This window comes from Maylandia zebra, linkage group LG12, assembly GCF_041146795.1.
Source record: "Maylandia zebra isolate NMK-2024a linkage group LG12, Mzebra_GT3a, whole genome shotgun sequence".
In the NCBI taxonomy this organism is placed as follows: Eukaryota; Metazoa; Chordata; class Actinopteri; order Cichliformes; family Cichlidae; genus Maylandia; species Maylandia zebra.
This window is the reverse complement of record NC_135178.1, coordinates 40,125,129-40,152,250: the sequence shown is the minus strand read 5'-3', so window position 1 is coordinate 40,152,250 and position 27,122 is coordinate 40,125,129. Positions and strand designations below refer to the sequence as shown.

Below are 27,122 nucleotides of genomic sequence, written 5' to 3'. Positions count from 1 at the left end.
ATGTAAGTGTAAGACTTTGCCACTGTGGGCAGAGCATGCAACTACTGTGTGATGTCGCGTTGCAGTTTTGTTTTTGTTTTTTGAGCTGATGAGCAAGCTACACGTTATCAGATCAAGAGCTGTCTGAGAACTACTCAAAGAGAGGGAAACAGAGAGTGTGCAGCGTTTCCATGAGCAGTTTTTCTGCACCTTGACTCGTGTGTGTGTAGCATCAGCATCATGTTTTTGTTTATTTGTTTTGTTGGATTAAAAATAATTAAATAAACTGGTGATCATGCTTATGGATCACCATGGCACATATCTCCAGCCATATGGTTTATTTATGCAGATGAAAAAGTGAGTGTGAATGTGTCTGACATCACAGTGTTTTTGTGCACTGTGCAAAAGTGATTGCCTCTGATTGTGAGTGAGAGCGGTGATTTTGCAGACCACCAGCTATTGTGAAGAAAAAAAAAAGAGTGAAAAAGAGACAAATTACTACATTGTAGACGAAGAGAAATAATCATAGGAAAAAGGTTTTGTGTTGATCAGCCGAAAAACAACTACAATGTCATTTTCTGCTTTTAAGAAAGGATTGTTCACACAAACACAGACAGAGAGAGAGAGAGAGAGAGATGTGTGTTGATTAAGCAGTGATGATAATAATGAACATGTTTTAGTTTGTCACTTTCAGGTGAAAAGCAGACCTGTATCAATTTTCCACATGCAACAGTCGGAAGAAAGTTATAGTTTAACATCATTGGAAACATGCAGGCCAAGTTTCTGGCTGACTTATTTACAGTGCCATGTGTTTCTCAACCTCACAAGCGAGCTCACTCCTCCCTGAAGATAAGGAATGCAGCTCCATGATAAAGAGACAGCAGCAAGTCCTGAGCACAAAAAGTCCCAGCAAAGCAGCAGCAATGTGGATAAACAGCAGCAGAAGAAGAAAGCAAACCCATCTTCCTGTCTGATTGGTTGAATTTCACGGAGGGGCGAGCAAGATGGCAGCGTGAAGAGGAGTTTTTGTTTGAGTTCTCAGCACGAGACACTTATTTGATGTCTTTCTGGCCTTCGGGACTTTTTTGGAGATCAGCGCGCTAAACTTGCTGGATCTGAGGCCAGGGTCTGCGGCGGCAGCATGTTGAAATGCTCAAAAAGGACTGAGTGACTCGGGCAAGCCACATGCGGCTAGCGACATGAAAGAAATGGACCCTTCATGATGCGTTCAACGTGCCAGCGCTGTGGTGGGAAAGGCTCCATCATAAACACGCCCTGCGCCCTGCGCCGAGGTTCAGGCCAAGAAGAAGAAGACGATGACTTCCAAGCCCAAGAAGGTCGGCCTCAGCGTGGGCGAGCTGATTGTGAAAGCCGTGGCCGCTTCCAAGGAGTGCAACGGCCTGTCTGTGGCCGCTCTCAAGAAGGCTCTGGCTGCCGGAGGCTACGATGTGGACAAGAACAAGGCCCGTGTCAAGACCGCCATCAAGAGCCTGGTGGCGAAGGGCACTCTGGTGCAGACCAAGGGCACCAGGACCTCCGGATCCTTCAAGATGAACAAGGCTACTGAGAGCAAAGCCAAGAAGCCCGCCGCGGCCAAAGCCAAGAAACCGGCAGCAGCTGCTAAGAAGTCGCCCAAGAAGGCAGCAGCAGCACTTCAGCTACTAGACAGGACAAAGCTGAAGGAGAACTGCCGGGACTGTTGAAGTGGGAGAGGACAAAAGAGTGAGAGGACAACAGAGTGAGAAGACTAGGTGAGAACACATAGGAATTATTTAATGTGGGAAATCAAAATTTGGGTTAGCAAACCTGGGGAAAAGAAAACTGACTGCTTAAGTTGGAAAATTGAGACGGAGTCTGAAACATTGCGAAAATAGAAACATATACAAAATCACACACACAAGCAGAACATGCATTAACCCTACTAACAATTCCAAACACAAAATGACTCATGAAGACTCATAGCACATTAGTTAAGAAATGATTAAATAATAGCAGAGAAGTGTGTAGGAAAGGCAGCTTTAAGAACATGCTCTGCTGGAGATGCAGCTCCACAGACATGCATTAAACCTGCCTAATAACACAAACCCATGCAATGAAAATTAGCTTGTTATCTTTCATCAGTGTTACAATAGTGTCAATTTAGCAGACACTTGTTATTAAATACTGAATTTATCCAATGCAAAAAATTGACTCTCCAGGTTGCAGGACAACAGTTTAACTTTTGTGGGAAAAAAGATCCTGGTTTGACCAACCAGTGATCAGACAATAAATTTAGTTGTTAAAATGGTAAATTGGGAGAAGCTTCCTGCTTGATTGAGGCAGCACATGTAATTTACTGTATGAGGGAAATTGTCTTTTGTGATACTATTTTGAACATGCTTTTCTGTCGTCCTGTCAACTTAGTGGGTTAATAGCTGATATGCAAATTAGTTGATCGGTTTTAGATTAATGAAAGGTGATTGAATTCTAGCACGAGTGAATGAGATGTGTTGGAGTTGTTGTGTGTTGAGTGGAGACTCTAAAACACTGAGTTTCCTGTTTTGATGTGCGAGTGAATCCTGTATTTAGATACACAACTCTGAATACATCAGAACAAACGTCTTTTGTGAAGTGCATGACAGCATGTCACATGTTCTATGATGAAGGGAAAAAGGAAAAATTGAATAAAATAGATCTGTGGCTTAAATGAGTGAAGAGCACAGACCGGGTGATTAAACTCATAGCTAATAAGACATTAGGGTTATGTTGTGTGTTGTGCAGCTGATGGTTGGTTTGGAGTGAATCTAGCTGATGATTCTTCTCCTGTTGTGAAGTTGATGAGGAGTTTGTGTCATGACTTAACAAGGCCTTTTTATTTTGATACTTTCACAGTGCACTGAAAGTTTGGTTTGATAATCTCTGTTATTTTTTATTTTTCATTTTTGAACAAGTACTGATTTTTGCTTGTGAATTTCTTTTCTTTGAGCAGATCTGCAAGTCGGGAATTAAAAGTGTTACACGTCGTCAAGAAAATTGTTGCAAGTGAGTTTCTCCACATTTAAAATGGGTTCAGGAGAAAGCCACTTATTTGGGACAATTAGGAAATGAGAGTCCCCCCCCAAAAAGGATTCAACGAGGAAATCCAGTCTAAATTATTTTTCTTTTTGAAATAACGTCGTTTTGCTGAGCGTGGAAACGAATGCGATGATAATTTCCACAATTAGCAAAAGAAGGAACCACTGAGTGAATGAGTAAGAATTTTAAAATATCTGACTGACTGACTGAACATGATTGTGTGAAGCTAACCCCCACCTGACAAAGGTGCAGATGAACCCATGTGTTTCCTTTTACAGGAGCAGAAAGATGACAGCAACACTCGAGGTTGCATGATGATTTAACCTTTTAAATGCCATTTTCTGTGTCTGTGCATTTATCAGGTGTGTTATTCATAGGCTTGAGTTGCTCACAGAGATAACTGTGACAAAGTATGCATACGCCTGCGCAAGCGCTAATATTTGCATTTTCTTTTCTTACAGCATGCCAGTTCTTCATGTGAATTGATGATGCGATTTATACCAGGACAACTGGTTGATGTTTTTTCCTACTACAGGATTTCTGGGTTTATGTGTGAGGAAAACTGTGTTTACAGGTTATGAGTGGTGATGCTGTTGCATTGTGTTGATGGGAAAATGTGAAGGTTACTTTGATAATGTGAATAACCTGTGTGAAATTTCCTGTGTTGAGAACTGGTGTTACTTCTTTCCACAGCTAGGGTTGACTTTATGGTGTTTTTATGGCACCTCTGGAACCTGTTGACCTGTGTCTGACCTCTGTCTGACTACAGTCAATGTGTATTGCTAATGTTAGTTTCTTTGAGAATGCTGTGGAAGATTCAGCTGAAACGGACAAGTGACATGAGTAAAACAAATAAGAGATACAGTGTTTCTGGGATAGTTTGATATGGGCTCATTAGCTGGCCACTTTTGAGCCCATAGTAATATATAAGTGGAGTGACTTTGCTTAAGAGCAGTCACCGATTACATTAATGTTGCCTGAGTACATGGGATGATCCATGTCTGAGGCGACTTATGAAAATAATTGTAGTTTACTGATTTGAGAAAACCTGCACATGACACTTGTCTTGCTGATGTTGAATGCTTCTTGTCCTTATGATACAATTGTTTACAGGTATGAAGTTTGATTTTACTTCCAGATTTTGTTTTCCAGGCCATGATGGTGTGTATGCAGGCTCCTGGGAGAGCCAGGTGTTAAGCAAACTTAATATGCAAAGCACACTAACATTTTCATTGCAGGATTATGGGTCCAGGGTGGTGCTGCTCCAGGGGAGGAGATGCCCTGATGTTGCCTGGGATATGATCTAGCTAATCTTTTTCTTTAAGACTGGAATCCAGGTTTGGTGAGTTGACGCATGGGTGTGTCCATGCGTCAAGAGGAGGGGTCCAAGGATTAACATTAAACAATGTTTTTTATTATTGTTGCAGTGATTTGTGTGATTAGCCGTTTTATTTACAAATATTAAACCTATGCAAGTGGTGCACCCATGTTCAGATGAGGCTTTGATGGCCTATAAGTGAAGTTCACTGAACTAAAGAATGTGGTTTGATGATTGTTGACATACTCTCCAAATAGTTTGTCTTCCTAGCAAGGAAATACAGGTGCAGCAGTAATCTCCTGAGAAATCTTCAGAGGCCCAGTGAGAAGCGCATAGCTGACAGGACCAGGCAGTGGTTGAGGTCAAAGATCAAGCTGATTGGGGCCCATCATGAAATCAGACCTTGGAGCCACAGCAAGGACCATGAAACTGCCTGCAAAATAGAGGAGAGGATCGTCCACAAGATGGGAGAGAGGCTTCAGGAGGATCAGAGATCATCTTCAGCACAGCAGACATCACACAGAGAGCTGTGCTACTAAGCTTCCAGGAAATCAAGAGGAGACTTCCCACAGCAAGATTTTAAATACAATGAAAGATTCAATATTGACGCTGAGGAAGACGACTAAGGTGTACGACGTGCTCTGCCTTAAACCTTCAGCAGCGTTGGAACATAAACACTCAGGGGATGAGGAGCGTGCCAAGCTCCATCGACAGCGTAGAAGGAGTTCGAGGATGACATCATGATTCTGTGAAAAGCACAGGAACCAGAAGCTATGGTGGTGATAACAGCAGTTTCCTATGAACATCACCTAACGCTGTGCCACTGTACTGTGCATACGATGACACTCTGAAGGCTGCTGGGATCATAATAGCAGTAAGACAACCCAGCACCCTTTCCACAGAGGTGTTTTCTGCAGAGTATGGACAATGAAGGACAATGAAGGAGTCATAAATATCCCCCTCACAGGACGAAGGCCTGAAGTGAGGTAATGGGAGGCCATAAAACTAGAGTGCTGAGAGGTCTGCAGCTTTGGAAATAGCTGAGAACCATGTTGACAAACAACAAAACTAACTGGTATGTTTGAATGTCTATTCTACATACATTTGGACTCTGGTCCTATGGACAACGATGGAAACAACTGGAAGAGACATTCATGACGCCCTGCAGAACTCAAACCACTCTGCAGAGAGACATGTGATGTGCACACCTGGAGGAAGCATTACCAAGCTGAGATGTTTTTGAAAATGTTACTTTTTTATTTTCACTATTAAATTAACAATTTCTTTGTTTGCTCGTAAGATGCAGTTTGCCATGAGATGAGCTCAATGAATGGGATAACTGCTAATACATTTGTTAAACTGTGTACCTTTTCAGTAATTTAGGGTGATTTGACATATGCTGAGTATAAAAATGTTTGCATTGAAACTGTCAGACATGAGGTATTCATACCTGGGAACTTTTCAGGCATAAAGGTCAAAAAGGGGGGAAATGTTAGATTTGTATTGTTGATTGTCATTTATGCTTAGAAATATTTACTTATATATGCTTAGAGTTTTGTAATTAGTTGTAGATTGGTAGAGGTTTTGATCCTTGATAGTCTGCAAACTTTGTGTGTATTAGACAGCACTTTGGGAGCATGAGAGGTCATACCGTGTCTTATTATTTTATGGTAGGATTAACGTAGTTGCGTCTGTTCTAGTCTAAGTGCTCTTTGTTTAGATGAACTGCAGGACTTTCTCACCGTGTTATCTAGGATGAACCATCTAGGGTGAGGGGGAGGCTACCCTCTTCCTGACCAAGGATGTTTGACCCTTTGATCAGCAGTCCCCACACACACACACACACACACACACACACACACACAGGCAAGGTACTCTTTGTGTATGTAGACGTCATATGTTAATGAACTTATGCATATTCATGTAACCTCAATAAAAGGACAGTGATACGGGAGAACGGACGAGAGCTACTGGGGTCAAGCGAAGGAACGGCGTTTGTCTGGTTCTCTCCCGTGCACGAGTACCATGAAGAAGTTTGCCTACTTGCGTCTTGCTTGCAGTGTAATTATATTGTCTTAACGTTCCAGCGAATAGGTTTATGCTACAAACCTATCAGACTTTGCTTCCTCTTTCGCATTTCAGCCCAGAAGGAGCTCTGGAAGAAGCTCAACCTGAGGCTCCTCGGAGTGCAGAACGGGTCAGCCAGGAAGTGGCACCCAGGATTCATGGACTTCTCTATCAGTTTCTCCAGCACTCGTCTGGCACAAGGAATGAGACAACAACCTGTAACCTATATTCCCATGAAAGTAACAAGAGAAAACATGGCAGACATAAACACACCCTTCCATTGGCCAAACACAGATGTCACCCAGTTCTCCGGCGCATTATTGACTCCCGAATGTTCATGCATAGTTTTGGACAACGTTTTCAAACCCTCCAGAGCCCTGGTTACAGAGCCATCTGGAGCAGTGTTGTTGGGAATGAAAGTACAACACATGTCACCAAACATGGCACATACACATCAATGTGCGCGTGTCATGTTGTGGTATAGCTTTTACCTTACTCCCTATAGGCATCATTGGTGCCTCTAACCGCACCATAGCACATGTCCCCACACTCCCCAAAGGGTGTGATGTCCACAGTAATAATACAACCACTTCTAGCCCATTTACCTATTATGGTGTTTGTGTCACTTCCATTATTTGTGGTCCTTCCCATGAGAGTATTTCACACTGTCCGTTGAGAATTTAAAACATGTGTAATTATTTTGTTTGGGTATAAATGATCCTACCTGTGTGCGCTTGTCAATTGGTGGATATAAACTTGACAGTGTGGTGCACTCTCCTGTGGACACAGCTTCTCTAGTCAGCCTCAACATACAATTATAACCCCACTCATCCTCTGGATACAGAGGCGCAGGTTCAGTGGACAAACGAGGCCTAGCTGTGGCACAGGCAACACAATCATCTACATGCTGTTCCCTATTTTGAGCCACCCAGTCCAGCCAGAGATTACGTTCAATTAAATCTTGTGGTTTCAGGCGAGTGTAGTTGACTACAACTACCTTTCTATCTGAGTTTTGGTTACCTTTTATGTCCCATTACCCCTTACTACAGGCTTTGTTGGATTAGCTTTTTTAAGAAAATTAACTTTTATTAACCCCTTTGGGTCTGTCCCTGCAGTCTCCACACCCAGAACGAGATATATGGAGGTTTTTTTTGGTATTTTTTAGATATACAATTTTTATTCGTTATCAAGAGTAGCACAAAACATGACAACCAAACAGAAAAGAAAGAAAAGAAAGAGAGAAAAAAAATTACACATCCACACACACACACACACACACACACACACACACACACACACACACACACACACAAAACACATTTTCACTCAATTACCCACAGATATAGAAAGACAAAAAGATAAACTCTAAGAATGAATTGTCCTTTACACTTACTTCCTATTTAACTGAGAACATCTTAAACCACCCCCCCTCAACAGTTGGGACAAAACATTTGGCAAATAAGAAAGCAAAGGGGACCAAACATTGAGAAAGAGACCCTCATTTCCTCCTAAAATAGCAGCAGTTCTTTCGTGAGGAATAACTTTAAATAATTGAGTGAAAACATGTTTTGTGTGTGTGTGTGGATGTGTAAATTTTTTTTCTCTTTCTTTTCTGTTTGGTTGTTATGTTTTATGCTATTCTTGATAACGAATAAAAATTGTATATCATAAAATGCCTGGGCTGATTTTTTGTCCCAGCCCTGCTTATGACTCATTCATGTCATTGAGATGTGTCTCCGGTATCAGCTACCACTGTTTCCTTCTCAGGAGTTTGGGATCGCAGTCCCGGCAGTGCAGGACTACTTAAGCAGTCTGGCTTTTGTAGAATGTTTTATGTCTTGATATTTTTTGCTTTGTGTTTTTTTTTTTATTCCCTTCTGTTTTTATTATTATTATTCATTTAATATATTTTCACATGTTTTTAATTTTTTGGTCAGTCCAGTGAAGCAATTTGTTACTTTGGTTCTGAAGGAACAGAACAGAAATATATCATTAATATTAATCCTCAGCGTCCTGCTCCTCTGCAAACCTGTCAGACTTCAGTTTATAGGGTGATTAGCAGCTCTTTATTACACCACACATGCAAACACTTCCTTCTTGTTCTCACGCAGATCATTTCTTCTTCTCTTTTCTTTATCAGGTGTGAAATGCTCTGAAACTCAACGACTCAGAGTTTCTCACAGGATGTGATCTCACCCTCAGTCAGACAGTAAAAACAGACCAATGGGAAATGAGATGTGCTGATATTGTTTTAACACCTGAGGTCACATTTATCATAAATAATATTAACGATGCTGTTCTAAACTTTAAATAAAGAAGGCTGCTGGAATAATAATGAGATAAACAAAGACACAGAGTTGGTGGAGATGCTGAAATCATGACTTTATGGATGTGCTGGATGTCAGAGATCCTCTGAAACAATGAAAGAAAGAGGACGGAAATGTGTCTTTTTATTCATGCGTTCAGCTTTATTAGAAAGTTAGAGAAATATCATTGTTGGTTTTTAAGCACAAATAATTGGAACGAGAAATGAACAAATGAGAAAGCGTGCAAAAATAAGAAAGAATATAATACAGGAGGTGGTGAATCTCTCTGAAGAGAGCAAAATGAAAATAAGTCCTGCAGCAGGAATTTGCAGCTTGTTTCAGGAAGCTGATTTACCCCCCCCCCCCGATGGTTTGGGGTCCAGTTAATGTTTGTGCCACATTGTGCCTGCTTTAAGTTCCTTCAATGGCAGTAATGGACTAACCAACAGAGGGCTGCTATCATACTGTATATGCGCAGAGTGTGTAGCAATTATTGCAAAGCAGAAGCTAAAATATAATGAAATGTAAGAGAAACACTAAAATGATCAAATGCAGAATGGTCTACAGACACAGCACTGACAGATTTACCATAAACCATCAAAGGTTCTCATCTTGCTCGTGCAGCCTGACGCCTGTGCTTTCATGACATTCAGAATGATTTCATTGTCTTCTTGATCCACTTTAGTTGTTTCCTTGAGACAAACGAGTAGACTCCAGGTTTTTTAATGTGTCCACAACCCCGTCCAAAAGAAGTGACTCCAACCAGCGCTCCATCACACAACAGCGGCCCTCCTGAATCCCCCTGCAGCAAGAACAAACACATGACAGTGTTTCAGGTGTTGAGCTGAATGAACATTTACTTCAAACAAGGAAAAATACATGTATTCTTCATACGTACCTGACAGGTATCAGCGACGTTTGTACCATCTGAACCAGCACATATCATGTCATCAGTGATAACAGGGTCGTGGTCGTAATAATCACGAGAGTTGCACTTCTGCCTGCCGACCACAGTCACATTGACAGACTTGAGGACGTCTGATGGTCGTTTTGTTTCGGTTCGTCCCCATCCAGCCACCAGACACCTGCTGCCAGCTGCCGGGTCTCTCACAGTGTTGCCAAACTTGAGCCACTTCACTGCCCTGGTGAGAGTCACTGGTTCCTGAAGCTAAAAAAAGAAACACCGAGTGACACTGATGTAGTAACTTTACAGAGTTGGTCTTAAAGCTTATATTTATGCAGCACTGTGCTAAAGTCTTGAACCGTCATCTATTTGCATGTTTTACTTTGAAAATGGGAAATATGTGCAGTATTATTGAAACGTAGACATACACAGACATACGTCATGTAAGGTAAAAACAAATGCATTAATCCTGTTGCATTTTTACTTGACTTGTTTTTGGGCATTAGTTTACCACCTTACCTTCACCAACATGAGGTCGTTGCCCTTGGTTACATGGGTATAGTTGGGATGTGGAAAAAGTTTCTCAACCTCTCGGATCTGCTTTGAATCTTTTTCCGTTTTCCTGATGGAGTGCGCTCCCAGGACCACCTTATACATACTGTCAAAGAAAAGTTACACATTTAGAGGGTTAACAGATCAGGAGTTTCTATAAGAATAATCATATTAATGCTATTAGTGTATATATTAATACATCTGGCTGCGTAATGGCTGTTACTAAGTCTCTGATGATCATTAGAGACTTAACAACATCGTAGCATCGTATTTCCTCCAGCTGAAATACAAACTTCAACAATATAAAATATTATAAATCAAGAATAAGAAAAAAATAAGAATTCAATAATATAAAATGTTTTAAGAGTTGTAAATATCTGTACAGTTCTTGGCTTAAACAGCTTGACATGTAAAATTATAGAAACGTGTGTGTTTTGACCTTTGAAGACTCTGGATCGATTTTACTTCCTACTTTCTTGGTCCAGCTCTGGAGCAGCTGGAACACCTTAAAACGTTCAGCTTTACTATTTAAAAGGCAGATTTTCTTCATGTGTGAATGTAATGAAAGCTGAATTAGAGAAACATTTATTTTTTAAAATACATTTATGATGTGATAAGCCTCTGTTTTCATTCAAGCTGTTGTCTTTCACACATTTCATGGAGACAAACTTTGAGTGGTTTCCACAAACACATTCACCTGTTTGGTTTCTGTCTATAATGTAAGAAAACAAGAATATAAGATGAGGAAAGACATGTAGATATAGCAACGGGCCCAAATGTTTGTACTGACCTTCGCAGTAAAATGATAAGCAGCATTGTGTAATAGCAATGTCATTTTTAATGCACTCACTCTAAACCAGTATGTATTAGTAGAGTGAGTGCATGGACATTACAATTTATCACAATTAACAAAGGAGACAATGTTTCACACGGTCTGTAAAAAATAAATAATGTAATTTTATTTTTTAGAGAAAAATAAGAAAAAATTAAAAGTTCATGTTCCTACCGAGTGCAGTGGGCAGCCGTCAGCACCCACTGTGGATGGATCAATGTCCCTCCACACGAAGACAGTTTACCTCTTAAATAAGCCATGAAAGGCAGCGAGTGCGGCTCGACTTCTTTCCCTTGAATGATCTCAGAACCGTGACCTGAAACAAAAAGAAAATATCCAAAAACATAAATCAGCACATGATCAAGTCAAGAACAGATGAGTGGAAAAACACTCTGCACCGAGATATCAGCAATGTGTTCTTTGTTGTTTACATAACACAATCCTTCATTAAAGCCCAATAGAAACGTTACTCACCTGGCTGTGTGATGAAGAGGAGCACGCACGAGAGGAAAAGACCGAAACTCCTCAGGCAGAACATTTTTCCTGGCTGTGGTAGATCAGATGTTGAATGCAGTGAAACCCGCTGTGATGAATTACACACAAAACTGAGGAGTGCTGATGTTGTTCTAATGCCTCTGGTCAGACTGGTCATAAGTGATGACCTTAAGCTCTTTTTTATATCGTGCATTATCTCACATCAAATCTTGGTGCAACACTTTGAGCAACACGTATGAATGTTTCTAGCAACAGCTCACAGTTTCAGTGGGTGTGTGTCCACACTGTCAGTTACACTCATGAGTGTTTCTAAATGCCCCATTTTAATTAGAATATTTATGAAAGTAAATGATCTGAAAGGACAGAGCGTACAAACTACTGACCAATACTTCAGAATACAATAACTGAACTCTATTTCCCTCGATCAGCCACACTAATTATTTGATCCTCTGCTGAAACTGATTACAGATTACTCATTAAGTGTATGAAGCACACCGATCCACTGAATCAATTCACTCCATGCTCACCTCCTATCACCGTGGGTAAGACCGAAGGACATCAGGGACACGACTGAAGACGTACACTGGGATAGACAACAAGATCATCAGCGATAAGCTTGGTGAGAAGGTGACAAGTGTTGGTGTGATTATTCAGAAATGGAGAAATGTCACTTCCTCAGTCTCTCTATGAACCCGATTACAAGCAAAGACTCTTCAAACGCACCACAGCAGCTTCTAACTTCTCCTTTTCTCCCTGCAGACGCTCCGGGTGTATTCCTACAAACTGTGTTCCTGCCAGCAGCTCACCTTCACTCAGAGAAACCATCACTGCTTTTAATACAACTGCAGTCAGCTGGAGTCTGCTATGAGCTCACTTCAAGCTTAAACATTGTGAGTTTAGTCTCTGTAATAAAAGAATTTACCAAATATGAAATAAAGTTGTTCTTAAATTAAAGGCATAAACATTAAAATCTGACTCTGTGTGTGAGAGAGATGGATGGATACAGTATCTCACAAAAGTGAGTACACCCCTCACATTTTTCATGGGACAACATTGAAGATGTGACACTTTGCTACAATGTAAAGTAGTCAGTGTACAGCTTGTATAACAGTGTAAATTTGCTGTCACCTCAAAATAACTCAAACACAGCCATTATTGCCTAAACCAAGCAAAGGTGGCAGCAACAAAAGTGAGTACACCCCTAAGTAAAAAAGGTCCACTGTCTCATACTCTTATGTGATTGGGAGTCACTTGGGAAGGCAGTGTAGTAACATCCATTTCATTCAAAGGTGTGGACGGAAACAAAGCAAAACCTAAACTGGAGAAAAAACACGACACAGAACTGAAATGGCAAAGCAGGCAGACGCAGGTAGATGACACAGAACGAACACAGACGACAGAGGGAGACAACCCAGCAACAGGCAGGAGAACACACAGGGCTTAAATACACACAGCAGTAATCAGGGGATGGGAGACAGGAGGGAAGCACACCTGGGTGAAATCATGACTGACGAGGCAGGTGAAACGTAAGCTGAACACACTCACATAAGAAAAGGACCTTCAGAACAAGACAGGAACACATACACGTAATGACACGACACACACAAACAACAGAACATAGGAACACGAAACGTGAAAAAAGGACAGTACAAAACCCCAGAATAACAATAAACTAAAACATAAACATGGAGTCACAGACTCTGGACCATGACAAAAAAAGCTAAACATGAGAGGGTTTTGGACAAAGTGTGTGTTCTCCATTCTTTAAGCATCGGTTCGAGCACCGTTTAAGCACCGGCACCGTTTCAAAATTACCGGTTTGGCACCGGTATCAGACAAAACCTAAACGATACCCATCCCTAGTGTCACTGTCACCTCTAACAGACTGTGTGCACGTAGCAGGCTGGTTTTGTCGCTGTAGATCATCCTGGACTGTTTGTCTTCCTGTGTCCTATTTAGACCGTGTTAAAGTTAAAACTGCTCATGTGACAGGATGTGAGTTAGAGTGCCGTTCCTTCTAAAGTTTGGAACATGCAAACAGCCATGAGGGACTCCTTCATTAAACTTTTGCCTAGCAACCTGGACTGAAGCTTACAGCGGGACTAAGGGACCCAAACAGGAAGTTTGCAGCCTGATAAATAAAGGCCCATAAACAGGTGACAAACAACAAACCGGTTGGACTGTGTACAAAACTGAAAGCTGTGAATAATGATAACATCACCTAACATGTCGCGGTCCTGGGTCTTTGACCAGAAGTTTGATTTTTTTAAATGTATTATTTATTCTTTTGGATGATTTACTTTCACTCTGTGGTATTTAGTGTTGAGTATGATAGTCTAGTCCAGGGCCGGTGTCCTGCAGGCTTTAGATCTCACCCTGGGTCAACACACCTGAATCACATGATTAGTTCATTACCAGCCTCTGGAGAACTTCATGACATGTTGTGGAGGTCATTTAACCATTTAAATCAGCTGTGTTGGATCAAGGACACATCTAAGACCTGCAGGACACCGGCCCTCGAGGCCTGGAGTTGCCCACCCCTGGACTAGTCCTTAGTTCCTGATGATGTCAGTTCTTTTCTGTGTCCAGTCTGTGTCCGTCATGTCTCCATGTCAGTGTCACGTGTCTTAGTCCTGGTCTCTGTGTTGGTTTCTTTTCTCTCGTCCTGTGTGCATTGTGTCTCTTTACTCTGTAATTAGTTCCAGTTGTCTTCCCACCTGTTAGTCATCGTCTTGTTAGCTGCTGTGTCCTCGGTTTTCTCTGTTCCTTGTTGCATCATCTCAGCTGGCTGTGTGTCCAGTTTTCTCCTTGCCTGAGTTTTTGTATTTCCTGTAACAGCAACGAGGCTTCATTTAATTTGTCTTTGGTTCCTACTCTGCCTGCACACAGTGCACCATGACACAACAGGCTAAAGTAAATGCATAAAGCATTATCAGCAAAGTGATCACATTCAGAAGCAGGGTCAATCATGCAGTTAGAACAGATGGACAGTTTAATGCCTCGAACAGGTTATTGCTCAACAAGCCAGATCTGTCATTGTCGCTCTGCACGAGTGTTATTGTCCTCGTTCTGTTTTTGTTCTCCTCAGAGGTTACAGTTACAGGACACTGGATCGCTCCTTGTGTCGTGTCGTGCGATCGTGGCTCAAGAGTTGGGAGTTCCCCTTGTAATCGGAAGGTTGCCGGTTCGAGCCCCGGCTTGGACAGTCTTGGTCGTTGTGTCCTTGGGCAAGACACTTCACCCGTTGCCTACTGGTGGTGGTCAGAGGGCCCGGTGGCGCCAGTGTCCGGCAGCCTCGCCTCTGTCAGTGCGCCCCAGGGTGGCTGTGGCTACAATGTAGCTGCCATCACCAGTGTGTGAATGTGTGTGTGAATGGGTGGATGACTGGATGTGTAAAGCGCTTTGGGGTCCTTAGGGACTAGTAAAGCGCTATACAAATACAGGCCATTTACCATTTGTGTCTGTATCACTGTGAAACTAAGCTTAGATTGTCATTTTCATTCTGTGCTCTAAAGACTGACACACATCATGTCAGGGTGTTGTTTAAGGATGTTTGTGGTGAGTGATGTGTTCAGGGTCCAGGCCAGGGGACTTCTTGCTCTGTGGCTTGTGGTCATAAAAAAACACTAAAAATGGAGGACTGAAACAATTCCTCATTGCAAAATAATGTGAAAGATTTAGGAGTTTGGTTTGGGCTCGTTGGCAGGTGAGGCTGAGACACACCGGAGCTCCATCAGCTCATCACACCTCCCTGCATCAACGACTGTGACCCGAGGTTGTGGCTGTGTATGAGACAAAACTGCAGCCACGTGTTGTTAGAAGTGACAATCGAAAAAAGAAAAGTGTGAAAGAGTGAAGTATGTGGTGCCAAAAGGAGTTACTGCAAAAAACAGGACGCTTTGAAAGAACCATGAATGAAAGAAAGAGCCACGAGCTTTATTCGAAAGTAGAAAGAATAGAAAATGTGTCAGGACAAATTGTTGTTTTAGGATTGTTTGTTTGTTTTTGTTTTTTTAGCACAAATATTCAAAGAGCAATAAAATACACAAGAATTTATGCTTAAAAATTCAGCATAAAAACATTCTGGCCACAATTTTTAGTTTCTAACACAGGAGATGGTGACAAACCATGACTGACAGACTGAATAAACTCACTTTGTTTTATGTTCATGGATTATGTGTGATAATTAAAAATAATTGAAAAAGAGAAATTACAAATTAAAATTTGAGTGAAAATAACATCTTTTCACAAATCAGTAAATTGCAGGGTAAAAAAGCTCATTTTCCCCTGTAGAAATGTGAAGCTTGCTTTTGGAGCTGTCGTGATCGTTGCGAGGTCATCACACTTATACAGGGTTGTGTATACACGTGTAATTACAACAGCTAAAATGAAAAACAGCAATCCATAAACCATCACAGTGGCTGTGCCTTTTTTAATACTGAATGGCTAAAAAACGTGTTCAGGTCAGTCCAGTTAATGTTCCCGCCTTCAGTTCCTGCAGTGGAAACGACTGACCGTGACAGCACCGCTACATGTGCAGAATGTGAGCAAGCTAGCAGAAACTAAAAAATGAGAAATGATAAAATGGATAATGGTCTACAGAGACATCACCGAGAGATTTAACATGAAAGCATCAAAGATTCTCCTCTTGCTCGTAGAGACTGACGCCTGTGCTTTCATGACATTTAAGCTGACTTTAATGTTTCCTTGATCCACTTCAGTTGTTTCCTTGAGACAAACGAGTAGACTCCAGGTTTTTCAATGACACCACAACCCCGTCCAAAAGAAGTGACTCCAACCAGCGCTCCATCGCACAACAGCGGGCCTCCTGAATCCCCCTGCAGCAAGAACAAACACATGACAGTGTTTCAGGTGTTGAGCTGAATGCAAGGAAAGAAGGAAAAATACATGTAATCTTCATACGTACCTGACAGGTATCAGCGACGTTTGTACCATCTGAACCAGCACATATGTCATCAGTGATAACAGGGTCGTGGTCGTAATAATCACGAGAGTTGCACGTCTGTCTGTCCACCACAGTCACATTGACAGACTTGAGGACGTCTGATGGTCGTTTTGTTTCGGTTATTCCCCATCCAGCCACCAGACACGTGCTGCCAGCTGCCGGGTCTCTGGCTGTGCGTAACTTGAGCCATTTGACTGCCCCGGTTTTCTTTGCTGGTTTGTTAAGCTAAAAGAAAAAAAAAGTATACATATAATTAAGTTAATTCTTATTATTAATTATCTAATTAAGTCAATTAATTTAATCTTGTTAAAATGATGGGGCTAACACGTTAACGAGCTAACCCACCCCGCGTGGCGATCCGTGTTAACGAGGTATTAGAGATTTGCCGCTTTAATGCAGTTTTGGCGTTAACGTCATTTTATTGAGATTAACACTGGCAGCACTAATATATACATAAATATGCAGCATTGTGCTGAACTTTTGCACCATCAGTCATTCACTCATTTATTTTTATATTTTCCTGAAATATCTGCAGTGATTTGTTGAAATGTGTGTGAATGTGTCTAAAGAGAAAATACTTTATTTAATATGAAAATGTTGCATTTTTTCTTTACTTACTTTTGGACAGTGAATCATCTCCTTACCTTGAGCAACATGAGGTCGTTGCCCAGAGCTACACTGGTGTAGCTGGGATGAGGAACGTGTGTCACAACCTCTCGGATCTGTTTAGAATTTTCTTCCCGTTTCTTGATAGAGTGTGCTCCCAAAGTCGCCTTATTCATACTGCAACACACACACACACACACACACACACACACACACACACGATGACTGTTTACATGTTTTAAAAGTTAAAAGTTCAGGTTCAAAAACAATAATCATAATTGTCTCATTGCATGTGTGTTAATATATAGCACAGGGGTGTCGGACTCCAGGCCTCGAGGGCCGGTGTCCTGCAGGTTTTAGATGTGTCCTTGATCCATCACAGCTGATTCAAATGGCTAAACGACCTCCTCAACATGTCTCGAGGTTCTCCAGACGCCTGGTAATGAACTCATCATCTGATTCAGGTGTGTTGACCCAGGGTGAGATCTAAAACCTGCAGGACACCGGCCCTCGAGGAGCTTCCACCTCTGGCCTACAGGAGAGAGGAAAACTCTGATGCAGCTGTTATACATAACACCTTCAAAGAGGATCAGCTCTACTCTCTAAGAAACAGCTGTCCTTTGGGTTTGTGAATGTTATTAATTTAAATTACAAACATATTTTGTGTAGCATCATTTTTTGGACTGTGATCACGTTGTCGTTTCGTTAAAGTGCAAACCTGTCTACTTGTTTTCTAGTTTTTTTCCTGTCATGTAAAGTTGCAAAGATGTTTATACTGCTCATATCAGTAAAATGTTTGCTGACATTATGTTTTGCTACGATAAATATAAATCCAGCAACATCATGTTTATGTCCTCACACAGTCAGTATATCAAAGTGTGCAGACATGTGATCCCAAGCTCTAAACTATCGAAATTTAAGAAGGTCACAATATATTCTCTTCACAGTCTGTTAAAAACAAATATAATAAATATTTAAAGAATAAGAAATGTCTTTTTTTTTTTGCCTGTCCTGTTTGGCACTGTAACAATCAGTATGACTGTCTGAAGGCCAAAAAAAGCCCAACAGACTGACTTTCACAAGTGGATCATTACAGTTTTTGTCATATTGGTCCACTTGATTGTCATAGTTCATTCGATCTTCAGTATTTACTTTTTTTACTTTAAGGTTATTACAGTCAGAATGGAGAGGAGCGGGGACGGGAAAGACAAAGGAAAGAGAGACACAGCAGAAACACAGAAACAACCAACATGAGTCATCATGTAGCAGTAAATAATAAATATTGAATGCTACACAAGACCGACAACACACGATTATTTAGAGGCAGCAGCAACCAAAGATAGTGTGTGTTTGTGAGCACGTTTTGTATTCATAAGGTTTCTTCGTGTAACTGTCTAAGAGTGGGTATGGGGCACCATAGCCCCGCCCCCAGGGACATGAAGTAGGCGTGGTGGAGATCCAGACCCCAGACAGTTCGAGGCTCCTTAAAGCATGGGATTCTTACCCAGTGCAGTGGGCAGCTGTCAGGACCCACTGTGGATGGATTAATGTCCCTCCACAGGAATATTCACCTGTCACATGAGCCATGAAAGGCAGTGAGTGTGGCTCGACTTCTTTCCCATTGATAATCTCAGAACCACGACCTGAAGCAGAAACCAAACATCAGGACGCATAAATGAGCTGATGATGAAGTGAAGAACAGATGAGTGAAACAAACACTGCACCAACTGCTCTGTAGCACTGAACAATATCAGGAACTTTGTGTTACGCTTGTTTACATGAAGATTTAAATTATCAACAAATAAATTAAATTACAATAGAAAACATCACTCACCTGGCTGGATGATGAAGAGGAGCACGCATGAGATGAGAAGACTGAAATTCTTCCAGCAGGACATTTCTTCTTCTTCCTCCTTTGATCTGTTGAATGCACTGAAACCCACTGTGATGCTTTATGTGCTGAGCTGAGGGGGCGTGGTCTGAAAATGGTGGGTAAGATAAATGGACACACACACACACAAAGTGTTTTATTATTCTGATTATGAAATAGTATCAATACTATGAACAAGCACAAGTTAAACCACGCCCACAAAATATAGCAGAGAGCCCCGTCTCGTGAGCCCAGAGTTATTTACTCCAAGAAATCTTTGAGGCTGAATCTCATTTACAGTCATGTTGAGTTACATTTAAGTGACAACAAGCACAACATATAACAAAAAAAAACAAAAACAAAAAAAGAACACACAAATGAACACGAACATGTGACTCATGTGCAACAACAGAGTGACATTAAAAACAGTTCTCCTCTCGCTCTTTTGGTCTGTGTCACTGAAAATGATACCTCAAAGGTTTCTACAAACTGTGTTCGAGAAAAAAAAAGGATAAAAAGGAGACAGCTTGAAACAAATGAAAGAGCATTTCTGGAAGTAAATGATGACAAAAGACGCAGTGTCCTAATATTTACAGACGTTGTCAACACAGTTTCACCAAAGGTTGCAAAACTATATCGCTGACAGTTTTTCCCCAATCGAGCTGCCACAGAAATGCTGCTGCGGTTCTTTTTAAATTGACATTGAAATTGAAAGCCTTTATTGTCATTATACACAGTTTAACGAAATTGGAAACAGCTCTATAAAAGTGCACACATGCTTATAGCACATTATAAAAACTATACAATAATTTAAATATACACTTTTGCCTTCCTTCAGACAGGTTTGCTTAATTGTTTTGCTTCGGTGGTTTCTTAAGCTCAGAAAGAGTTAAAACAAAATAATATATAATTATATAAGGTGACAACAGGCATGGGCAATTATTAGCTTTAAATGATTTCTTTGAACTTTTCCTTTTTCAGGGTGGAATTATTATACAACGTACATTATTAGTGTCTTTAAAAGTCGCACAGTCACAAGTTTACACACTAAGGTTTTTTTCTCGAGGAGTTTGAAGAGCACAACCAGCCTCGCTCCTCTCAGCCAAAACCAGTACAGTTATAAGAACAAGAACCTTTACAGAATACAGACCAGTGTTCAAACTGCAACATGCTACTTATGGACTTTGTACATGTGTGAAACCACTTGGGCAGCGGTTGTCCTTCTCTCCCGGATCAGCTGGAACTTTCTTTTGGCGCCTTCCCAGCTTTGACAAAAGTCCAGCTGGGATAACCACATTTCTCCCAGCTGGACATCTACAAGCTGACGTGTACCATAAACCTACACATACAGATCAGTATCTAAGGTTTGTCTCATCATCCACTGGAGCACAAACTGGGTGTCATCAGGACGCTACAACACAGAGCGAACATCATGCCCACAGACACAGCAGCCAGGGAGGCAGAAGAACATCAAGAAGGCCCTGAGTGAATGTGGTTTGGAGTGTCTGGACGTCTTTAAGTTGCTTAAAAAAAAACCCAAAAAACTAACAAGCACGACATCCCAGTGTACTTCAGACCCAGCCATACACTCAGATAAAACAAAACGCCAAAACACAGACTTAACAATGTGGTGTTTGTTGTACAGTGCAGTGAGGAATGCTCAGACCTCTACATTGGAGAGACCAAACAGCCACTTCACAAGCGCATGGCACAACACAGAAGAGCCACCTCCACAGGACAAGACTCAGCAGTCCATCTGCATCTTAAGGACAAAGGTCACTCTTTCGAGGATGCCAATGTTCACATTTTGGACAGAGAGGACAGATGGTTTGAAAGAAGCCATCTATGTCCACTGTGAGCGACCATCTTTGAACAGAGGCGGGGTTTACGACACCAACTCTCTGCCATCTATAATCCAGTTTTGAGATCCTTCCCAGACGCCTTAACGCCCACTCACATCCTGGGCCATCTGACCTCAGGAATTCGCATGATAAGGTGGGGCCAGGTTTCACAATGAACTCACCCGAAACTCTGGCTGATTGGGACCCACACCCAGTTTCACACCTTGGCTCATGTGATTAGAGGATCATCAGGGGTCCTTTTGTCCCTCTGTGGGGGGTCACTCCCACTAGGTTTATATCTGGGACTCTCCACCATTTGACCTTAGAACTGAAGAAGCTTCTCGGATGAGAGGTGAAACATCTTCAAGCAACTTAAAGAAGTCCAGACGCTTTTCTTTGCAAGTCCTAATATTGACAAAGAATTGTTGTTGACACGTTCGTTTCACTAAAAGGTTGCAAAACAATACGGTTTACAGATGTACAGATATGTCGCCAGCTTCAGGCAGTTTCATTATATTGGTTTGCTTCAGTGGTTTCTTGGGCTAAGAACAGTAAGACATATTAATTATGTGGGAAATATGTCCAGTGATTATTTAAAAACTATGTAAGGCTAAGGGGGTTAGGGTGCAAAATGTTGAATTTATTTGGGATTTTCTTTAATTCACACAGGATCAAATTTGTACATATTCAGTTAGAATATTGATATAATGTATGCATGAGGGTGGGCATGCATGTTTGTGTCTGTGTGTGCCTCCTCAGCTCTTCCCACGAGGGTGGCACGGATGCCCCTCCGGTGGGCCTCATTGGGCTCTCGCACTCTGGGGCCTCTGGATGTCTGGGCCCTGGATCTCCTCCATGCCTGCTTCATGCCCTGGGGGGCGGGGCTATGGCTCTCTACACCCTCTAGCAGACCATTACATGGGGAAACCTTTTGAATACAAGCGCGCTGATCCACACAGGTGTGCACACGGGTGTTCACTGTTCATAGACATAAACTACACCTTTATTGGCTGCTACTTCAAGGCACATTGTGCGCTGTCGGTCCTGCGTGCTGCACAACAACATTCAATATTTAGTATTTACTGCTGTTTACACTTAGCTAGATTAATGTGATGGTGTTGTGTTTAGTATGTTGCTCTGTTTTTTTTTGCTTGTTTTCTTGTCTTTTTCTCTCTCAACAGCTGATCCAGGAGATTTTTTTTCTCCCCCCCCCCCCTCTCTCTCTCCCCTTCTGTTTTTCTTTTCCTTCCTCTTTCTCTCTCCCTTTCCGATCCCTCACTCATGTCTGTCTCGTCTGTAACAACTGAAAATAAAATAAAATAAATAATAACAAGAAAAAAAAAGAATATTGATATAATGTTATTATTATAAGAAGCCTTACTGGGTTGTAAATTCTGTTTCACTGCTACATTGAACCATTTAGTGACAGCACAAAGACCGAGAGCGTTAGAAGGAGTGGGAGCTCGATGAAGTCAGCAAAGGGAGAGAGAGAGAGAGGAAAAAAAACAGATAAACGGGTAAGACTTTTAAAAAGCCGACAAAATTATAAAGCCAAGATAGTTTTGCCCACATTCATTGATGACTTCAAATTCTCAATTTAGCATATGAATGAAATTAGCATTTAACAGGATTCTCTCTAAGCATGGCTTGAACAGGTTGGCTGCAAAATATTTTCTCACTGGACTCTGCATACTGCTGTGGCCTGAAACCATGTGGTGAAGTTACACAAGTCAGCAAGTGAAGTAACACTTCAGATGTGATGCATGGAGGCACAGAGTGTTAGGAGTATGTGAGCCTGGAGTAAACATTTAAAGCCAGTTTATTTTCTCTTTATTTTACTTCCTGTAGGATCCTCTGACAGGATCAGCCATCTCAGTCCACGTCTTCCAAATGAATTATCAGCTCACCAAAAGTTTTATCAGAATGTTTAAATGACATTAAAGCCTGGAGCGCCTTATTTGTTTTATGAGAGGGAGGCTGAGGTCCTGATCCTCAGACTCAGTTGTTCCCACAATGCAACAAAATTGGACCTGTGGCCAATCACATCCTTCTGTTAAGCCCAGTGTAAAAAACAAACAAACAAAAAAATATTATCATGACGTAACACTGGACAAAGTGATTATTTTTGTTTTAAAGGTTTGAGGTTTGTATCAAATGAGGCTTTTTTAAAGGTTAAACCCTTCTTAGGTTGGTGTAAATCAGGCCTCCCTTTCACATCTTCATTGTTGTCGTTTTAATTATTAATTTTCTGGTTTTACCAGTATTACTGTGAACTGGGTTCAAGCGACACATTACCCCAAAATTATAGAAAATAGCCCCACCTAGTGGTGAAGCCCAAAAACTGAGTGCCTGTGCCACAGTGAGGGTGATGAAAGTAAAGATGTTAATGATGCCATAAAAACACAAAGAAGATGAAATTTTGAAAGCGTTGTAGAAGAAACAATGAAATATTGACAGCAGCCTGTTTCATTGCTGTCTGGTTTTATTAGATCATAAAAGATATTTTTGTTTTGATGTTTCTGTCACGGCGTGAGCTATTTGGAGCAGATGGACCCAAAACCGATTCAACACAGACACACAAGATGTACGTGGCAAGAATATATTAGAGTGAGTGAAGAAACACACAAGTGTCTATATACAGGTGACGTACTATAGTGACTCAGTGAAAACAATGACACTGCGGGAATAACTACACAAGAAGACTAGTGACTGGGAAAATCATGTGCAAAGGAGAGGGCAGGAATACATGCTATGAACTAGAACTACTATGGTGGGCACTATCTGGCACTTGGCTGAGAAGAGGGCTGAATGATTACTGCTATAATGTTAACTGAGTGACGTCTCTCACTGTGGCAGGTGCTGGGATACTATGAACACTATGAAACAAGGGCCAGTGCCAACTGGGCCTCTGCAGTCACAGGAGAGGAGTTACGTTGAGACAGGTGGAAATGATTTCTAGAATGTGTTTGTTCAGGCTTACTTGTCAGCAGGTGGAGATTGGTCGGGAAGGAGGCTAGGTCCGGGTGAGTCAGTGAGTGATGAATCCAAATTGGTCCTGACGGTGCATCAGAGAGGCAGGCAGATGAGATAGAGTGGCGATGACTCTTACCTGGGAAGTGGTGGAGTTAGTAGCAGAAATGACCAGCGATCTGACTGAGTTGGTTGTGGGCAGGTTGCGAGCGTTGTCTGTGGATTTAACTGGAGACAGAGAATACAGTGAATACATGTACCAGCAAAAGCAAGTAACGTAAGCGGCCAAACACTAACGGTGATTAGCAGACGTTCAGGCGAAGAGTGCTTGCCGGTCTTAAGTACTGCCACTACAATCTACAGTCTCCGCCAGGGCAGGAGACCAGAAACACAGCAGACAGGCATGCCACTCACCCGGACCATGACAGTTTCCAAGCAGAGACATTTGGAATGACTAAGAAACCAACAAGAAAACATGCTCAGAAATGTACATTTGTCCATAAATATGTTCAGAGCCTCGTTTTCAGTTTAGAGCAAACTGTGAAGCTGACTGGATGAACTTTCAGGAGTTTTGTGTGAACATAAAAAAAAAAAAAAAATCCAAGTGACTTCTTCAGTCCCAGCTGACTGCAGGTTTCCACTATCTAAAAGCTAAAACAGATAATATTCTGTTTTAGCTTTCTTAATAGAGGAAGTACATCTGTTTCTTAGTTGTCTGAAAAGAAGCCAATCACTGGGGTAGCCTGTTTTCCTCGCTTTGGCCCAAGCCAGGTTACGCTCATGAATGATATCTGCCAGCTCTTGGGAGAACCAGGGGTTTTCACGACCTTTTATCCTATATCTTCTTAATGGAGCATGTTTATTCACAATTTGCACAAACCCATCCTTAAAGAATGCCCACGCTAATTCTACATCAGGGATCAATCCTATTTTCTTCCAGTCATAGTTTGACAAATCATGATAAAATGCTTGCTCATTAAAATGTTTAAGAGTTCTTTTAAAAATAATACGATGTTGTGACTTGGCCACTTTAGTATTTCTAATAGCAGCAACAACACAGTGGTCACTTAAGTCGTTACAAAAGACACCCAAAGATGAAAATTTACGAGGAACATTTCTCAAAATCAAGTCAATCAAGGTAGACTTTTCGGGGCTTTTGAGATTCGGCTGAGTGGGTAAATTGACCAGCTGGGTAAGACTGATAGAATCACAAAAAGATTTAAAATCATCTGAAACAGTTTTGAGCCAATCCCAGTTAAAGTCACCAGCTAGAACAAGCTCCCCATAATTTAGTCTGGACAGCAAGAGGTTTAAAGAACGCAGAGCTTCTGTGGAGGCAGAAGGGGGTCGATAGCAACAAGCAACTGTTATGCAAAGACCCTTTGCAACATTCACATTCAGAGCCAAAAATTCCAATTGTTTGCAAATTGATTCTGATTGAACTATTGTAGCATCAAATTTTGACTTAACATAAGCAGCAACACCACCACCTTTCTTAAACCTATCGGTGCGATAGATATTGTAGCCAGCCATGCTAACATGTTCATCAGATATATATTTAGACAACCAAGTTTCAGAAATGAGGACAATATCTGCATCTGTTGATTGAACCCAGATCTTGATCATATCCATCTTGGGTAACAAACTGCGCACATTAAGATGAACTATCTTCAGCCCAGGTGAGGATTTAAATTCAGATGGTGTCTGGCTACATTGCAGCTCAGGGCCTGGGTTAGGTTGCACATTACCAGATAAGAGCAGTAGTAAGACGATCAGAAGTCTCTGCTTTGTACTTATTGATTTTGACGTGTGAAATGTTGACACAAAGCAGGATTTTTCGTAACTAATTTTGTAATTGTACAAAGCAAGAAGGCTTTGAAGATGAGGTAAATCTTTCTGTAGTTCAAAATGATTAGTGTCCTGTTCCAAATACATTGGAAATTGTACAGGATGTATAGCAGCAGTGACGCATGTAGATCTGGGAACCATGTCTCGCAGAATGGGGTCACTGTTAAATGTTCTCATCTTAGAAAAATTGAGTGTCCAAAAGTCCCCCACGGCCAATAAGCAAAGTAAAGTTATTAAAAAAGCCATTATCCAAAACACAATGATTGTTGATGCTGAATTAAATAGGCTGCACAAACCTAGGATGGCAAGTAAGGCTCCAGCCAAAAGTTCAGGTCCTGGTGGCTTGCTAGCAGAGGGCTTCTGCTAGCACATTCACCAATGTGGTGTAGAAGGCTTCAATCAACAGCACAGCGCCCGATGTATTGCAGATAAGCTTTTCGAGCAGCAAAGGCCCTGGTGTGGTGCCTATGGGTCCAGACAGCAGAACAGGCCCTGGTGCGGTGCAGATGGCCCCAGCCAGCAGTACAGGCCCTGGGGTGGTGCCTATGGGTCCAGCTGGCAGTGCAGGCCCTGGTGAGGCTCAGTTGGTTTATGCTAGCAGAACAGGCCCTGGTGTGGTGCCTATGGGTCCAGCTAGGCCCTGGTGCGGTGCAGATGGCCTCAGCCAGCAGCACAGGTCCTGGGATGGTGCCGATGGATCCAGCTGGCAGCACAGGCCCCAGTGCAGTGAGATGGCCTCAGAAAACAGCACAGGCCCTGGTTGAGGCTCAGTTGGTTTATGCTAGCAGCACAGGCCCTGGTGTGGTGCAGACAACCTCTGGTAGTAGCAGAGTTTGTTTAAACAATTATTGCACACTTTCTGTAAATCCAGTAAACTTCTTTTCACTTCTCAAATATCACTGTGTGTGTCTCCTGTATGATATATTTAACTGACATTTTTTTTTATTGTAACAACCAACGATTTATACAGGAAAACAATGTCTATTAACAAGGTTGCCCAAACTTTTGCATCCCACTGTATTAGTATATTTTGTCATTAGTATAATATGAAATAAATTCTACATGTGTCAAGTCGTGTGCCAACATTTGCATGTATAATTATAGCAGTGTGTAATATTCTCTTTCTCTAACGAAGAGGCCAGCCACCGTTTACAGAAAGCTGCTCTGCCCTGATCTCATTCTTTCAGTAACTACCCAGAGCTCGTGACCACAGGTGAGGGCAGTGACCTCTGGGTAGTTACTGAAGGAATAATAGTCTGTTGAAAATAAATACTGCATTATTTTTAAAATTGAGGAAAATAGGACCTCAGATTCTTACCCAGTGCAGTGGGCGGCTGTCAGCACCCACTGTGGATGGATTAATGTCCCTTCTTCTTCTTCCCTCTTTGATCAGACGCTGAATGCACTGAAACCCACTGTGATGCTCAGCTTTATGTGCTGAGCTGAGGGGGCGTGGTCTGACATTGGATGAGTAAGATAAACTGACACACCCATCCAAACCCGTCAAGAATTTA

The 27,122-nt window shown here is 41.7% G+C and overlaps 2 protein-coding genes and 1 pseudogene across 17 annotated transcripts; 1 reads left to right on the top strand and 2 right to left on the bottom strand.

Moving 5' to 3' along the window:
* LOC112431730 (histone H1 pseudogene) lies at nucleotides 1-6,384 on the top strand (annotated as a pseudogene).
* A 2,484-nt stretch (nucleotides 6,385-8,868) lies between these two features.
* LOC101476156 (granzyme K) lies at nucleotides 8,869-13,399 on the bottom strand. 13 transcript variants are annotated; one of them, XM_076891312.1, is made up of 8 exons: nucleotides 12,738-12,909; nucleotides 12,231-12,313; nucleotides 12,035-12,122; nucleotides 11,487-11,559; nucleotides 11,187-11,328; nucleotides 10,148-10,286; nucleotides 9,623-9,892; nucleotides 8,869-9,526 (listed from the first exon to the last, which is right to left on the bottom strand). In XM_076891312.1, exons 4-8 carry the CDS (start codon nucleotides 11,548-11,550, stop codon nucleotides 9,374-9,376), a joined length of 768 nt encoding a protein of 255 aa, XP_076747427.1. In that variant the 5' UTR covers nucleotides 11,551-11,559; nucleotides 12,035-12,122; nucleotides 12,231-12,313; nucleotides 12,738-12,909; the 3' UTR covers nucleotides 8,869-9,373. The 13 variants fall into 13 exon arrangements, with proteins under 13 accessions (XP_076747427.1, XP_076747432.1, XP_014263615.3 ...); XM_076891317.1 differs by lacking the exons at nucleotides 12,231-12,313; nucleotides 12,738-12,909 and adding an exon at nucleotides 13,383-13,399 and having other exon boundaries at nucleotides 12,035-12,090; XM_014408129.4 differs by having other exon boundaries at nucleotides 11,487-11,595; nucleotides 12,231-12,909.
* Nucleotides 13,400-15,441: 2,042 nt separating this feature from the next.
* LOC101475863 (granzyme K) lies at nucleotides 15,442-26,991 on the bottom strand. Of its 4 annotated transcripts, none has more exons than XM_076890501.1 (8): nucleotides 26,927-26,991; nucleotides 25,905-26,425; nucleotides 23,771-23,988; nucleotides 18,914-19,058; nucleotides 18,584-18,722; nucleotides 17,118-17,256; nucleotides 16,435-16,698; nucleotides 15,442-16,345 (listed from the first exon to the last, which is right to left on the bottom strand). In XM_076890501.1, exons 4-8 carry the CDS (start codon nucleotides 18,975-18,977, stop codon nucleotides 16,193-16,195), a joined length of 759 nt encoding a protein of 252 aa, XP_076746616.1. In that variant the 5' UTR covers nucleotides 18,978-19,058; nucleotides 23,771-23,988; nucleotides 25,905-26,425; nucleotides 26,927-26,991; the 3' UTR covers nucleotides 15,442-16,192. The 4 variants fall into 4 exon arrangements, with proteins under 4 accessions (XP_076746616.1, XP_024656214.2, XP_076746617.1 ...); XM_024800446.2 differs by having other exon boundaries at nucleotides 23,900-23,988; XM_076890502.1 differs by having other exon boundaries at nucleotides 25,905-26,404; nucleotides 26,927-26,982.
* Nucleotides 26,992-27,122: the final 131 nt, after the last annotated feature.

Excerpts from the sequence above, each read along its gene's own strand:
- LOC101475863 (XM_076890501.1), bottom strand. The coding sequence starts at position 18,977 with ATGTCCTGCTGGAAGAATTTCAGTCTTCTCATCTCATGCGTGCTCCTC. Across the intron at positions 17,257-18,583 it reads ACAGCTGCCCACTGCACTGG|TATGAATAAGGCGACTTTGG; the intron begins GTAAGAATCCCA and ends TGTGTGTTGCAG. Across the intron at positions 16,346-16,434 it reads ACGTCGCTGATACCTGTCAG|GGGGATTCAGGAGGCCCGCT; the intron begins GTACGTATGAAG and ends TTCTTGCTGCAG.
- LOC101476156 (XM_014408128.4), bottom strand. The coding sequence starts at position 11,700 with ATGCACGATATAAAAAAGAGCTTAAGGTCATCACTTATGACCAGTCTG. Across the intron at positions 11,329-11,486 it reads CCTCTTCATCACACAGCCAG|GTCACGGTTCTGAGATCATT; the intron begins GTGAGTAACGTT and ends TTTTTGTTTCAG. Across the intron at positions 9,893-10,147 it reads ACGACCTCATGTTGGTGAAG|CTTCAGGAACCAGTGACTCT; the intron begins GTAAGGTGGTAA and ends TTCTTTTTTTAG.